At 50.3% G+C, this 13,005-nt stretch overlaps 2 protein-coding genes and 1 long non-coding RNA gene across 3 annotated transcripts in view; all 3 read right to left on the bottom strand.

Annotated features, from left to right (window-relative positions):
• Positions 1 to 704, bottom strand: part of USP12 (ubiquitin specific peptidase 12) — a 59,441-nt gene extending 58,737 nt beyond the window's left edge. The window contains exon 1 of the mRNA XM_055542498.1: positions 467 to 704. Within this exon, the coding sequence (XP_055398473.1) occupies positions 467 to 514 (48 nt within the window). The 5' untranslated portion in view covers positions 515 to 704. The remainder of the gene's footprint in view (positions 1 to 466) is intronic.
• LOC129624837 (ctenidin-1-like) lies at positions 635 to 1,270 on the bottom strand. Its single transcript, XM_055543125.1, has one exon. It carries the CDS (start codon positions 1,268 to 1,270, stop codon positions 635 to 637), a length of 636 nt encoding a protein of 211 aa, XP_055399100.1.
• A 3,023-nt stretch (positions 1,271 to 4,293) lies between these two features.
• Positions 4,294 to 10,728, bottom strand: LOC129624493 (uncharacterized). The gene is made up of 4 exons (XR_008700987.1): positions 10,596 to 10,728; positions 10,201 to 10,330; positions 7,904 to 8,090; positions 4,294 to 4,492 (listed from the first exon to the last, which is right to left on the bottom strand). It is a non-coding gene; the product is annotated as an uncharacterized LOC129624493 (long non-coding RNA).
• Between the last annotated feature and the right edge of the window lie 2,277 nt (positions 10,729 to 13,005).

The following is a 13,005-nucleotide window of genomic DNA, read 5'->3' as shown; positions in this document are numbered from 1 at the left end:
ACTCCCCGGCTGCAAATTGGGGAGCTCAGTCACCTTCGAGGAGGAGACACGGTGGGGGGGGGGGGCGTGGGGGGTCAGTTTCGACAGCACTTGAAAGTTTCCCCCTTCGCGCACACACACACGTCCCCGGGGCCCGGCGAGGGGACGCGGCCTCGCCAGGGCGCGGGGAGCAGACCTGCGCCGACTTCCGTGCGCGCGGGCCGGCAGCGGGACCTGCCTACCCCGCCGCGGCCCCGCGCGCTCCGGACGCAAAGGCGGGGGCACCACGCGCGTGCTCCCGCCTCCGGTCCCCCAGAGCCGCGGCGATCGGGAGCACCGCCGGCCCGCGCCCCTCCCTGCCCCCGAGCGCCCCGGGACCGCTCCGCCCGCGCTCGGGCCGCGCCGTCCAACCGCCCCCGGCCGGCCCCGCGCTAGGCCCCGCGGGCGGCAAGGGCGGGGACGCGGGCCACCCGCCCGCCGCACCTACCATGGTACAGATGGAGGCGAGTTTGGAGACCGTCATTAGGATTTCCATCCGCCCAGCGCCATCTTCCACCCAATCGCGGCGGCGGCGGGCGGGGAGGGAGGCAGCCGGGCCGCCCGCTCGCACGGCGGGCCGACCCCGAGCCGCCGCGGACCCACGCACCGAACCTGCTCAGCCGCCGCTGCCGCTTTCGCCGCCGGCGCTCCGGCACTCCCCGCCGCGGGCCCCAGCCCCCGCCTGCCGGCCGCCCGCCCGCCCCCGGCTCCTCCCCGGCGCAGGGCGCAGCCGCTGCCTCCGGGCCCGCGCCTGCCCGCCGCGCACCCCGCCCAGCGCGCTGGGGAGCGGGCTCCGCCGAGGCCCTAATGCCCAGCCTGCCCGGCAGCTGCGCGGCCCGGCGGCGCGCCCGCCCCGCCCACCGCCACCGCCACCGCCACCGCCCCGCCCCTCCCACCTCCGCGCGCCCTGCCCAGTCCCGCTCCGGTCCCGCCCGCCGCCGCCGCCGCCCCGCCCACCGCCGCGCACCCCCGTCCTCTCCCGTGCCGGCCCCGCCCACAGCAGCGAGCCCCTCCTGCCGCCGCGAGCCCCGCCCACTCCAGCGCCGGGCCCTCCCTCTCCCCGTGGACACCTCCCTCCACCTCCCTCCGCCTCCCTGAACGCGCCACTCTGGGAACTCCCGCGCCGGCTCCACCCCGCGCTCGGCCGGGGCGGGGCTCGAGCGGCACCGCCTCCCGCCCGCGGCCCTCGCGGTCCTAGAGCCTCAGCTTCTTGTGAGGGACGAAGAGGGTCGCAGGGGCGACCAGCGTCCATCCTGAAAGGAGCTGACCTCCAGCCTCTACCACGGCCGAAGGAACAGATAGCCTCCACTGCCCAGAAAACTGAGGGGCGGTCTCGATAATCCTGGGTGCGATGGGAGGAAACCTGCTTCTGGACGGTTAAAATAGCCCGGGTCATCCAACATCCCAAACAGCTAAAATGCAAGGTGGTTTGTCTCTTTTTACACACTTTGGGTGAATAACCTGGGTCAAAACACCATGATTTAGCGAAAGACAAATTAATTCAATAAACATGAAAGGGGCAAAGAAGAAACTATATGTATTTAGCTCTTTGAATCAAGAAAGGTAAATTACGAGGAAGGGGGCGAAGCTGCTTTCCTGCCTGCTTGTTGGCCATAAATTTAGAATTTGGCTATAAATATAGTTTCTAAATATATTTGTTCTGAAAATCGAGTTGCAAAATAGGAAAGATCTCAACCCAGCAGTGACGATGATGTTCCCAGGGACAAGTAGTCCCGCAAGTGAGAAAAAGGTCCTGTGAGAAATGGTGAAGCTGGTGTTAGCCGTGAGGACAGTTACCATTTTCCACTTTTGTAAAATGCATCATTGCACCCTGTCCTTCCTGTCAGGCAGCTCAGCTTCACTTCTTCCTATTTGAGAAAGAAGTTCAAGTTAATAGAATATAAATTATTGTATTAGCCTGCATGTGTGCTCAGTCACTCAGTCATGTATGACTATTACCGACCCCAAGGACTGTGGCTGGCCAGGCTCCTCTGTCCATGGGATTCTCTAGGCAAGAACACTGGGGTGGGTTGCCATTCCCTTCTCCAGGGGAATCTTCCCCACACAGGGATCGAACCTGCATCTCCTGTGGCTCCTGCATTGGCAGGCGGATTCTCCACCACTGAGCCACCTGGAAAGCCCTTATTGTATTAGAAAGCTGTGATTTTTCACAATTAAAGAACTGTGGTCATGGAATGCTTTTTTGGGTTCCCCCATTTCAGTGGGGCAGAAATTCAGACACATCTCTAAAATCAGATATTCCTTATCTCCTCAGTTCAAAACATTCAAAAAAACAAAACATTCAAACAAAATTTAGGTGAAAAATAGATTTCTGGTACATGCATGCTGTTTCCATAGTGATTTCCATTATAAGCTTGCTTGGGGGGGAAATAAATTGCAAACAGAATATAACTAAGTCCCATAGTAGCTGGCCTGATGCTCCAGGCACCTGCCTCCTGGGAAGCCAGGCCCACCCTCTTTGCCCTGGTACCTGAGCCAGTACTAGAAAGCTCCAAGACACACGTTCAGGGTGGTGGGTGCTCATCTCCCTGTTTCTCTGCCCAGACCGGGAAGTATCACCACCTGAATTCCTTCTTGCTATGGTCCATCTTGCTGAGGCCTCCAGTGTGTGCCTGGGCCTCCTACCAGTGTCGCCATGCCCCTCGATGCTGTCTCCCTATTTGGGTTGAAATCTATCTTCATCTTGTCCCATCAAGCAGGTCCACACCAGAACTTGAGCCCCACCTCTGTCTATGCTGCCCACCGAGATCTTTCCTTGTCCATGGAACAGAAGCCACCAGATTTACATGTAAGTGTAACCCATGGACAGAGGAGCCTGGCAGGCTACAGTCCATAGGGTCATAAAGAGTCAGACACAACTGATGAGCTTGCAATCATGCACGTAAGAACAAGGACTTTCCTACATGGATTTCTGGTAGAATTACCTGGAGTTGTGTTGGTTGATGTTCAGTTTGCGCAGTCATGTCCAACTCTTTGTGACCCCATGGTCTGTAGCACACCAGGCTTCCTTGTCCTTCACCATCTCCTGGAGCTTGTTCAAACTCATGTCCATTAAGTCGGTGATGCCATCCAACCATCTCATCCTCTGTTGTCCCCTTCTCCTCCTGCCTTAGATCTTTCCCAGCATCAGGGTATTCTCTAATGAGTCGGCTCTTTGCATCAGGTGGCCAAAGTATTGGAGCTTCAACTTCAGCATCAGCCCTTCCAATATTCAGGATTGATTTCCTTTAGGATTCATGGGTTTGATCTCCTTGCTGTCCAAAGGACTCTCAAGAGTCTTCTCCAACACAATTCAAAAGCATCAGTTCTTCAGCACTCAGTCTTCTTTATGGTCCTATTCTCACATCCATACATGACTACTGGAAAAATCAGAGCTTTGACTGTACAGACCTTTGTAATTTAGAGTCATCAAATTTCAGGTGAGGGACTTCCCTGGTGGTCCGGCAGTTAAGACTCTTGTGCTTCCATTGTAGGGGATGCAGGTTTGATCCCTGGTCGGGGAACTAAGACCTCTCATGCCTCACAGTGAGGTAAAAAACTTAAATAAATTGGGTGATATCACAGATCCAAAAGGCAAATATCTCAATGCCTCGGGTCTCCAGCCTAAAGTTGAATAGAAAAATACAAATGTAAAGAAGAGAGTCTTCCATGCACTAGGTGCTACGCTGGTGTGTGTTTTTTGGTTTTTGTTTTCTACCATCTTTAATGCTGTTGAAGGCAATGGCACCCCACTCCAGTACTCTTGCCTGGAAAATCCCATGGACGGAGGAGCCTGGTAGGCTGCAGTCCATGGGGTCGCTAGGAGTCGGACACGACTCAGAGACTTCACTTTCACTTTTCATGCATTGGAGAAGGAAATGGCAAACCACTCCAGTGTTCTTGCCTGGAGAATCCCAGGGATGGGGGAGCCTGGTGGGCTGCCGTCTATGGGGTCGCACAGAGTCGGACACGACTGAAGCGACTTAGCAGCAGCAGCAGCAATGCTGTTGAAGATAAGATTAAGCTGAAATGTCACACTTTCGCCCCCAGAGCTTGAAAGGGATTATCTGGGCTTAGAACACAGTCTTCACCTGTAGCCATATCAGCTTCACAAAGAGCTTCATTGTATGCAGGGAAAAGATGAGTTTGTGTGCAACTGACTTCTTTCGGGCCTCCCTGAGTGTATCAGCTCCAGTTTACACCCAGATAACTTCAGGGACCAACCAAGTAAACAACCTAGGGCCAAGCTGATTCCATTTGGTCAGCACGATATTTATTTAAATGGCTTCATCTGAATAATTTTGCACAATCTTTTATATATTTCCTTGTATAGTTCCTTGCAAGTCACTTTGTATTTTCTGTTCTCTTCCTGCCTCCAGTTCACCATGTGTCACTTTGTATATTTCTGCTGCCTCTCTCTCCCCTGCAGGCATTAGGGTTTGCAGCCAGCTGACATCAGTGAGTGAGATGTTGCCTGTGATGGGGAGGGAAGGACACGGTGAGGAGGTGGGGAGAAGTGCGGAAGACACCCACAATGACAGGATGTGCTTATCAAGGGCTTCTCTGTGCACCAGGCATGGAGTCAGTGCCACCACCACCTCATTCCAGATGAGGAAACACAGGCCCAGAAATAACTTTCCAAGCTTGCACAACTAGTAAGCAATAGAACCAGGATTTTAACCCAGCTCCCGAGGTCACACTTCTATATACCCTGCTAACCCAGTAAATGTCAAAGTGCCTCATTTTGATTCTAACAGAATGAGGTTGAAAGGTACTCACTCCTTTGGGACCCAAATCCAGGTTTTAGCTACAAAATATACTCAGATAGTGCTTTGCCTTACTTTCCTCAATTGGCAGATAAGAGTAATGTTTATGCCTACCCCAGAGGGGTGTGACGGGTGTGATGTTCTGATAGCATCACGGACTCAATGGACTTGAATTGGAGCAAACTCCAGGAGATAGTGGAGGACAGAGGAGCACAACTTAGAGACTCAACAGCATATTAAAAAAAAGAGAGAGAGAGAGAGAGGAGTGTGACGAGGATAAAACCTGGAGACACGGTTATAAACGTGTCTGGCATTCAGCATAGACTGGCAAGCTTTTCGGCGTTTTAATAATCAGGATGGGCGAGTACAGCTCGCAGGCTGCACGCTCACTCCCTCTGATGGGACAAGGCTCTGCTGTGTGCCAGTCATCTGATCTGTATTTTAGATGCATTTTCTAACAGAAGCTCCCAAGGCCCTTGGACCTGGATCATTTTGTGCTCATTTTACCATGTTTATCTCAGCACTGCCCACACAGTACAGGGCCAGGGGCCAGACCAAACACTGAAAACCCAGGGTGTCTCCCCTTCTCTCTCTGGATGCTTGACAGTTGAATGAATTAACCTTCTTGGTGGCACTAATTGACATCATCTACCTATCCAGTTGCATGTGAGAGCTGGATCATAAAGAAGGTTGAGCACCAAAGAACTGATGCTTTCAAACTGTGAAACTGATGGTTTCAAATTTGAGAGTCCCTTGGACAGCAAGGAGATCAAACTAGTCAATCCTAAAGGATATCAACCTTGAATATTCATTGAAATGAATGAATGATGGTTGGATGGCATCACCAACTCAACAGACATGAGTTTGAGCAAGCTGCTGAAGATGGTGAAGGACAGCCTGGTGTGCTGCAGTCCATGGGGTCACAAACAGTCAGACATGACTGAGGAACTGAACAACAAAATTCATTGGCAGGACTGATGCTGAAGCTGAAGCTCCAATACTTTAGCCATCTGACGCAGAGTCAACTCATTGGCAAAGATGCTGATGCTGGGAAAGATTGAAGGCAGGAGAAGAAGTGGACGACAGAGGATGAGATGCTGGATGGCATTGCTGACTCAATGGACATGAGTTTGAGCAAGCTCCTGGAGACAGTGAAGGATGAGAAGCCTGGAGTGCTGCAGTCCGTGGAGTTACAAAGAGTTGGATATGACTGAGTGACTGAAAAACAACAAACTGTCCAGCATGCTAAGTTGCTTCAGTCGTGCCAACTCTGTACAACCCTATGGATTGTAGCCTGCCAGCTCCTCTGTCCATGGGATTTCCCAGGCAAGAAAACCTGAGTGGGTTGCCATGCTCTCCTTCAGGGGATCTTCCTGACCCAGGTATCGAACCCACGTCTCTAACGTCTGCTGCATTGGCAGGCAGGTTCTTTACCACTAGTGCCACCTGGGAAGCCCCCCCATCATTTAATCAAAACAATGATGTTCTTTTGTTGGTCAATCAACAAATCAGTGACTGTCTTTTCAAGGCTGATTTCTAATTCAGACGAATGAAGTTGAACCATATGCTCTATGGATATACAACTCTATTTTGCTGGGCAGCATGGCATTGTAGCTAATATATTTAAAACTTTGTCATTGTTTAAATCGAGGTCTTCAAATAGAGGGCCAAAGGCACAGCCCCTTTATACTCTATTTAAAACTGAAAAAAATTAGTTCATTCCTTAAAACCAATATCAGTTGGTCATCTACTGACCAATTTAAGAGAAATCTGTGGCCTCAGGAAGTACATGGTCCTCTGGGGACGAACAGGTGAGTTTTACGGAAAACAAGCTGAGAGAGTGAAGAACGTCTGCCTGCAGGAGGGACGAGGTGAGGCCAGCTTCACAACCTGGGAGAACAGGACGAACAGTGGTGAGGGACGGGACCACAGAGGACACCCATCTGAGCCTGAGGCTCGTCTAAGGCTGGGGCACTGAGTGGTCCATGGTATCTGTGGAGATGATGGTGGAGTGTTAAGGGGATGCAATCCAACCTACAATGACCAGCAAGGGCTATGGTCTCTGGAACCTCTACGGCTATCTCCATCCATACTAAGTGGTAGAAGCAGCCTACTCCACTGTTTCCTGGGACTTCCCTGGTGGTCCAGTGGCTAAGACTCCATGCTCCCGATGCAGGGGGCCCTGGGTTTGATCCCTGGTTAGGGAACTAGATCCCACATGCTGCAACTACAACCTGGAGCAGCCAAGTAAATACATGGACACGTGTATATGTATGGCTGAGTCCCTTTGCTGTTCACCTGAAACCATCACAACATCATTAACTGGCTATGGTGGTACCCCAATACAAAATGAACTGTTTAATAAAAATAAATAAATATTAAAAAAGAGAGAAACCTGTTTCTAGTCCTTCCCATTCTCTATTTGGATTCTTCATCCTGCTGTTTTTGAGCCTAAACATGGTAGAGAATCTCAAGGAGACACCAAACTAACTGATCTGTAACTGGGGAGAAAAACCGTGACTTCTGGTGAGCACAGCGGTAACCCAGAATGGTTTTGTTCAGTACTTGGCTCCTTACTAAGCAGGGCCTGACTGTGGGAGGCTGGGGAGAAAACTGGGGAGCATCCTGGCTGATTAGAAAAAGTGCAAAAGCTGCTGAGTGTGACTTGAGAAGTGGATATGTTTTCAAATGGTTTCAATCAGCCACTCTATCTCCTGTGAAAAGGGGGGAACACAGAGAGACAGCCATAGAGTGACAACCTTGGATACAAACATGAACCATTCCAGTCATGCGATTACTCAACTTTGTGCATCTGAATTGCATTTTTTTAGTGACACATATCTGTTGAATACTTCCGACACTTCAGGAACAAAAAGCTTGCTCCTTCGAGAAGCTTGCCATCTAGTTGAGAGAGAAGACGTGTACACAAACCACTTTAAGTCAGCTAAGTACCAACTGTGTGATTTGTAGCATTATCACTGTGCAGAGAAGAAGGTGCTTGTTTCTTCTTTAGGTCATCCAGAATTCTACCACTTACTGGAGAGTAGGGTCATCTGATCCAAAGGGAAAAATTGGAAAATCTCAGAGTAACATAATTATATCTTTTAAGTAACACTCACCTCCGTCTTCTTCCTCAAACACCAACGAGCTCCAAGACATTTCTGAGCCTTTGTACTGGCCATTCCTTCTCCCAGGAACACTCTCCTCCTTTACATGGTCACCTTCTCCAGGAGGCCCACTCTGATGCCACCGTGTGTAAATTTGTGATAACTGGAACCCTGTCTGTTTTAGAGCTATCCCCAAGGCCTGAGAAAGAACAGTTAAGTGTTCAGTGAATAAACGTCAGTGAATGAACAGAAACTGATAAACACCTACTCTTTAAGCATGCCCCCTCCAGAGCAGGTAGAACTGTTTTATGCTAAATAATCCACGCAGTGAATGTGAAATCTCCGAAAGCACTCAGAGACACTCCAGTGCTTCTGAGTCTCTTCCGTCTGGAGTTTAGCATTTTCATTTCAGCATTTGCTCAGCTCTTGTAAGAAAGTGCATCAGGAAAAAAAAAAAGAGAGAAAATGCACTTTGTGGACTCTGAAAGTCTGAAGCACCTACATCTGACTTTCCCAATCATGACTCTGACTTTCTTGATTGTGCCTTTAGGATTTTTCTGTGGAGGCAGCATCTTACTTCATCCTGACCTCTCCTTATGACTTACTTCTCAAAAATGTCAGGGCAGTTTTTCTATATGATTCACCAGAATTTAACCATGTACTTGGAGTTTGTATCGTAAACGTTTGCCTCTGACCTGTGATTTTACTGCCATTTTTGCATCTTACCACCCACCGGGCCTCCTGTGCACTTGACTTTGAGGAGCCTGCCGAGGGCACCTAGTATGGGGCAGTGTAGCCCCCAGGGGTTTCCTGAGACGCGCAAGCTCTGTCATCACTTGAGACAGACAGGCGTGACACCCACTTCTTCTTTTTAGAAGAATCTTCTATTAAAATAGCCGAGCATAGTGATGTTAGACAAAGGCAAAAATTCCAAACTATATTTAGCATACAGAAACTCTTGTTGAACATACAGGAAACTGTTCATGGTGATTTCCCAGGACTGAGGAAGTGGGAATGGGTGCAAACTCTTTATGCTTTTCGAGTTTGGGAATATGCAAAAGTATGTCAATTTCAAACGTTGAGTAAATTGAATTTTTTTAAACCAAAAGATGTAGTTATGTGACAATATTTTAAAATTATTGGGCACAATCTAAATTTTTTTTTTTTTTTAAGTAACTTGTCAATGGGAGCCTAGTTCAGTTCTGGTCCATCTCTGCCTAAATAGAACACACATTTGACGTCTGACACTACCTCCTGTAAGACTCTGGACTCTTCTGTCTACACTAGCTCAGACTCTGTGAGTTAAGAAAGATAGCAGTCTCTTTACAGAAGGGCAAGCTTTTGTCTGCCTGCCTCAAGAGGGCTAGCCATGGGTATTTCTCCTGCTCTGGTGGCTCAGAGGTTAAAGCGTCTGCCTGCAATGCGGGAGATGCGGGTTCAATCCCTGAGCTGGGAAGATCCCCTGGAGAAGGAAATGGCAACCCACTCCAGTATTCTTGCCTGGAGAATCCCATGGAGGGAAGAGCCTAGTAGGCTACAATCCACGGGGTAGCAAAAAGTGGGACACGACTGAGCTACTTCACTTTCACTTTCACTTTCTGTCAAAAGGAAGAGGTCATGGAGGAAATGAGAGATGGGAAGAAAGGAGGTGAACACAGAAAACCCTGTCTGTTCTCCTGTTCCTGGTGCTCCATCCTCAAGGCCCAGATGGAAAAGAGATGATATTTCTTTTCATCTCTTTTGAGATCACCCTCATGTGATCATATAACCAATGAACCAACGACCACCATCACATGACCTCCTGCCTGACACCTGTCCAGGAAACAGTCCGGTGCTTTTCTCCAGAAGAGTGCTCATCCTCCCAGACACTTCTGCATCTTAACCTTTTCTAGGTGTTTTTGTAGGACTTTTTTTTTTTTGCTTTAGCCTTTCCCAATTCCCTCTGGCCAATTCTACTAAGCATAGTGTGTGTGTGTGTGTGTGTGTGTGTGTGTGTGTCTGTGTTAGTCGCTCAGTCGTGTCCGACTCTGTGATTCTATGGACTGTAGCCCACCAGGCTCCTCTGTCCATGGAAGTCTCCAGACCAGAATACTAGAGTGGGTAGCCATTCCCTTCTCCAGGGGATCTTCCTGACCCAGAGGTCAAAGCCAGGTCTCCTGCATTGCAGGCCAATTCTTTACTGTCTGAGCCACCAGAGAAGCTCACCAAGCATAGTAGAAAATTTATTTCTCTTTTGAACAACAGTTACACACAGGAGCAGATATATCTGCTTACTGGCACAAAGCTTGAGCAAAAATGACAGATAATACCAGAATTTCTTTCAACAGGTCTTCCAGGAAACAGGGAAACGCACGCCCATCTGTTCAAGGCTCAAGCCAGGGGCTGCTGCTTCTGACAAACTGGCCACACCTGGTCCCACTGCTCCCTCATCTTTGCTGCCTGCAAGCGGCAAGGAGTTTTTTAAGGATTCGATAGTTAATCATTCATAAGAAATAGGAAACAGACATCGAAAATAATAAATAAGGGAAAAACAAAATTGTATAAAACTCCCTAGTAGATAGCAGTGGTCGACTTCTGAAATACTAGAGGGTTTCAACTTAAAATTAGGGCGTCTCAGACTTCCCTGGTGGTACAGTGGATAGGAATCCGGCTGCCAACGCAGGGAACATGGGCTCAATGTCTGGTCTGGGAAGATCCCACGTACCTCGGAGTAATGAAGCCCATGTGCCACAACTGGCGAGCCCACACGCCCCCAAGCCTGTGCTCCGCAAGAAGAGAAGCCACTGCAGTGAGAAGCCCAGCACTCAACGAAGAGAACCTGCTCATGCAACTAGAGAAAGCCCTCAAGCGGCAATGAAGACCCCATATATCCAATAGTAAGTAAGTAAATTTTTTTTTAAAGTATTAGGGTGTCACCTTGGTTGGATCCCTCCCCTTCACCCCCACAGGGTGTCCAGTTTGTGATCCTGAACAAACTCTTCACCCTCTAAGCTCCAGTTTCCTCTTTGTTGCAAAGGGGAAGACCCTGATGTCATCAGCTTGTTGGGGAGATTAAACGAGATACTGCATGTAAGGACTGGCCTCCGCTGGCCCCCAGGCTGAGTGACATAAGAGAGTGCATGACCGTTCTCATGAATTCTTTCCTCTTTTCTCTTCAACAAGATGATTCAGTCAGAACAGTGTTTCCTATTTCTTATTTGGCCTGTAAAAGGAACAACTTTCTGATGCATGCAACAGCATGGAAGTGGTTTGAGGCCATGATGCTAAGTGAAATGAGCCAGTCACAAAAGGCCATACTGTATAATTCCGCTCACATGAAGTACCTAAATGATCAGAGGCTTCCCTGGCAGTCCAATGGTTAAGACTCTGTGCTTCCACTGCAATGGCACAGGTTCAATCCCTGGCCAAGGAATTAAGATCCCATGTGCCATGGAATGTGGCCAATAAATAAATAATAAAATGGGTTGAATGCATAGAGACAAGGAGAATGGTGGCTGCCAGGGGACAGGGAGGAGGGAAATGGAGAGTTAGCGTTATTATAATGAGTACAGAGTCTCGATCAAGGATGATGAAAAGGTCTGGGGTATGGACAGTGGCGATGGTGCACAGCAACATGAACACATTTAACGCCATTGGACTTTGTACTTAATAATGTTAATATGGTAAATTTTATGCTATGGATTATACACTTCACCATAATAAAAAATAATCACAAAAAATACTCCCCAAGGACTTATACACAGACAGGGTCAATGCATTCGTTTAGACTGAGTTCCTTCGCCCTCTGGGCCCCACACTGACCTGCCTACAGCTTCTCTTCTGCCACCCCGTATGCCTCCCCGCCCTAAGGCCTGCCTTCGAGTGCCCCTATGGGTCTGCCCAGGGGTCCCCGCTCCTTTCTGAATCACTACTAGGATGCGGAGGCTACAAACACACCAGGCACGCCTGTGGCTCAGTGTGAAACCAGGCCTCCCTCGGTTCCTGCCCCACTGCCCATCTGCTTCTGCACTTCTCTTTCACAGGCTTCCCTGGGCCCCGTGAGTCACCTGGACTCCTCTTTTCCACCCGTGCTGACCCCTTGATGGAGTGACTCAGCCCTTGGATTGCCCGCTTGGCTGGGCACTTGGCCTTTCGAGGTTCAGCTTCCTGTGTTAGCTCCATGATGACTCTTCAGAGTCTGCCAAGCAGCTGAAGTCATTCTCTGCTTGTCTCCAGCAGAAGCCACCGGGCTCTGAGGCTGGGAACGTGAGCGTCACCCATTTCTGCCTTCTCTCCTCTGCCCCTCCATCAGGGCCACCTCAGGAGCACCTAGTCCTTGGAACACGCCCTTGCATCCTGCTAGAAGCCTCTGCGTGCACCTCTGGTCTGGCTCCCTCCTCCAGTCTGGTGTGCCCCCTCTATTCTGTGTTCCTCCTGCAGTCTTGTCTCTCTCCTCTGGTCTGTGTCCCTCCTCTGGTCTGGTCTCTTTTCTCTGGTCTGGTCTCCATCCTCTGATCTGGGTCCCTCCTCTGGTCTGGTCTCTCTCCTCTGGTCTGTGTCCCTCCTCTGGTCTGGTCTCTCTCCTCTGGTCTGGCCTCACTCCTCTGGTCTGTGTCCCTCCTCTGGTCTGGTCTCTCTCCTCTGGTCTGGCCTCACTCCTCTGGTCTGTGTCCCTCCTCTGGTCTGGTCTCTCTCCTCTGGTCTGTCCTCACTCCTCTGGTCTGGTCTCTCTCCTCTGGTCTGTGTCCCTCCTCTGGTCTGGTCTCTCTCCTCTGGTCTGTGTCCCTCCTCTGGTCTGGTCTCTCTCCTCTGGTCTGGTCTCCCTCCTCTGATCTGGGTCCCTCCTCTGGTCTGGTGTCTCTCCTCTGGTCTGGTCTCTCTCCTCTGGTCTGGCCTCACTCCTCTGGTCTGGTCTCTCTCCTCTGGTCTGTGTCCCTCCTCTGGTCTGGTCTCTCTCCTCTGGTCTGTGTCCCTCCTCTGGTCTGGTCTCTCTCCTCTGGTCTGGTCTCCCTCCTCTGATCTGGGTCCCTCCTCTGGTCTGGTCTCTCTCCTCTGGTCTGGCCTCACTCCTCTGGTCTCTGTCCCTCCTCTGGTCTGGTCTCTCTCCTCTGGTCTGTGTCCCTCCTCTGGTCTGG

The sequence above is a fragment of the Bubalus kerabau genome, chromosome 12 (genome assembly GCF_029407905.1).
Source record: "Bubalus kerabau isolate K-KA32 ecotype Philippines breed swamp buffalo chromosome 12, PCC_UOA_SB_1v2, whole genome shotgun sequence".
Taxonomy (NCBI): Eukaryota; Metazoa; Chordata; class Mammalia; order Artiodactyla; family Bovidae; genus Bubalus; species Bubalus kerabau.
The sequence above is the reverse complement of the archived record's forward strand: the minus strand, read 5'-3'. Positions and strand labels throughout refer to the sequence as shown.

Bases quoted from the DNA above. Each gene is read 5' to 3' on its own strand.
- LOC129624837 (XM_055543125.1), bottom strand. From the start codon at position 1,270: ATGGACGCTGGTCGCCCCTGCGACCCTCTTCGTCCCTCACAAGAAGCT.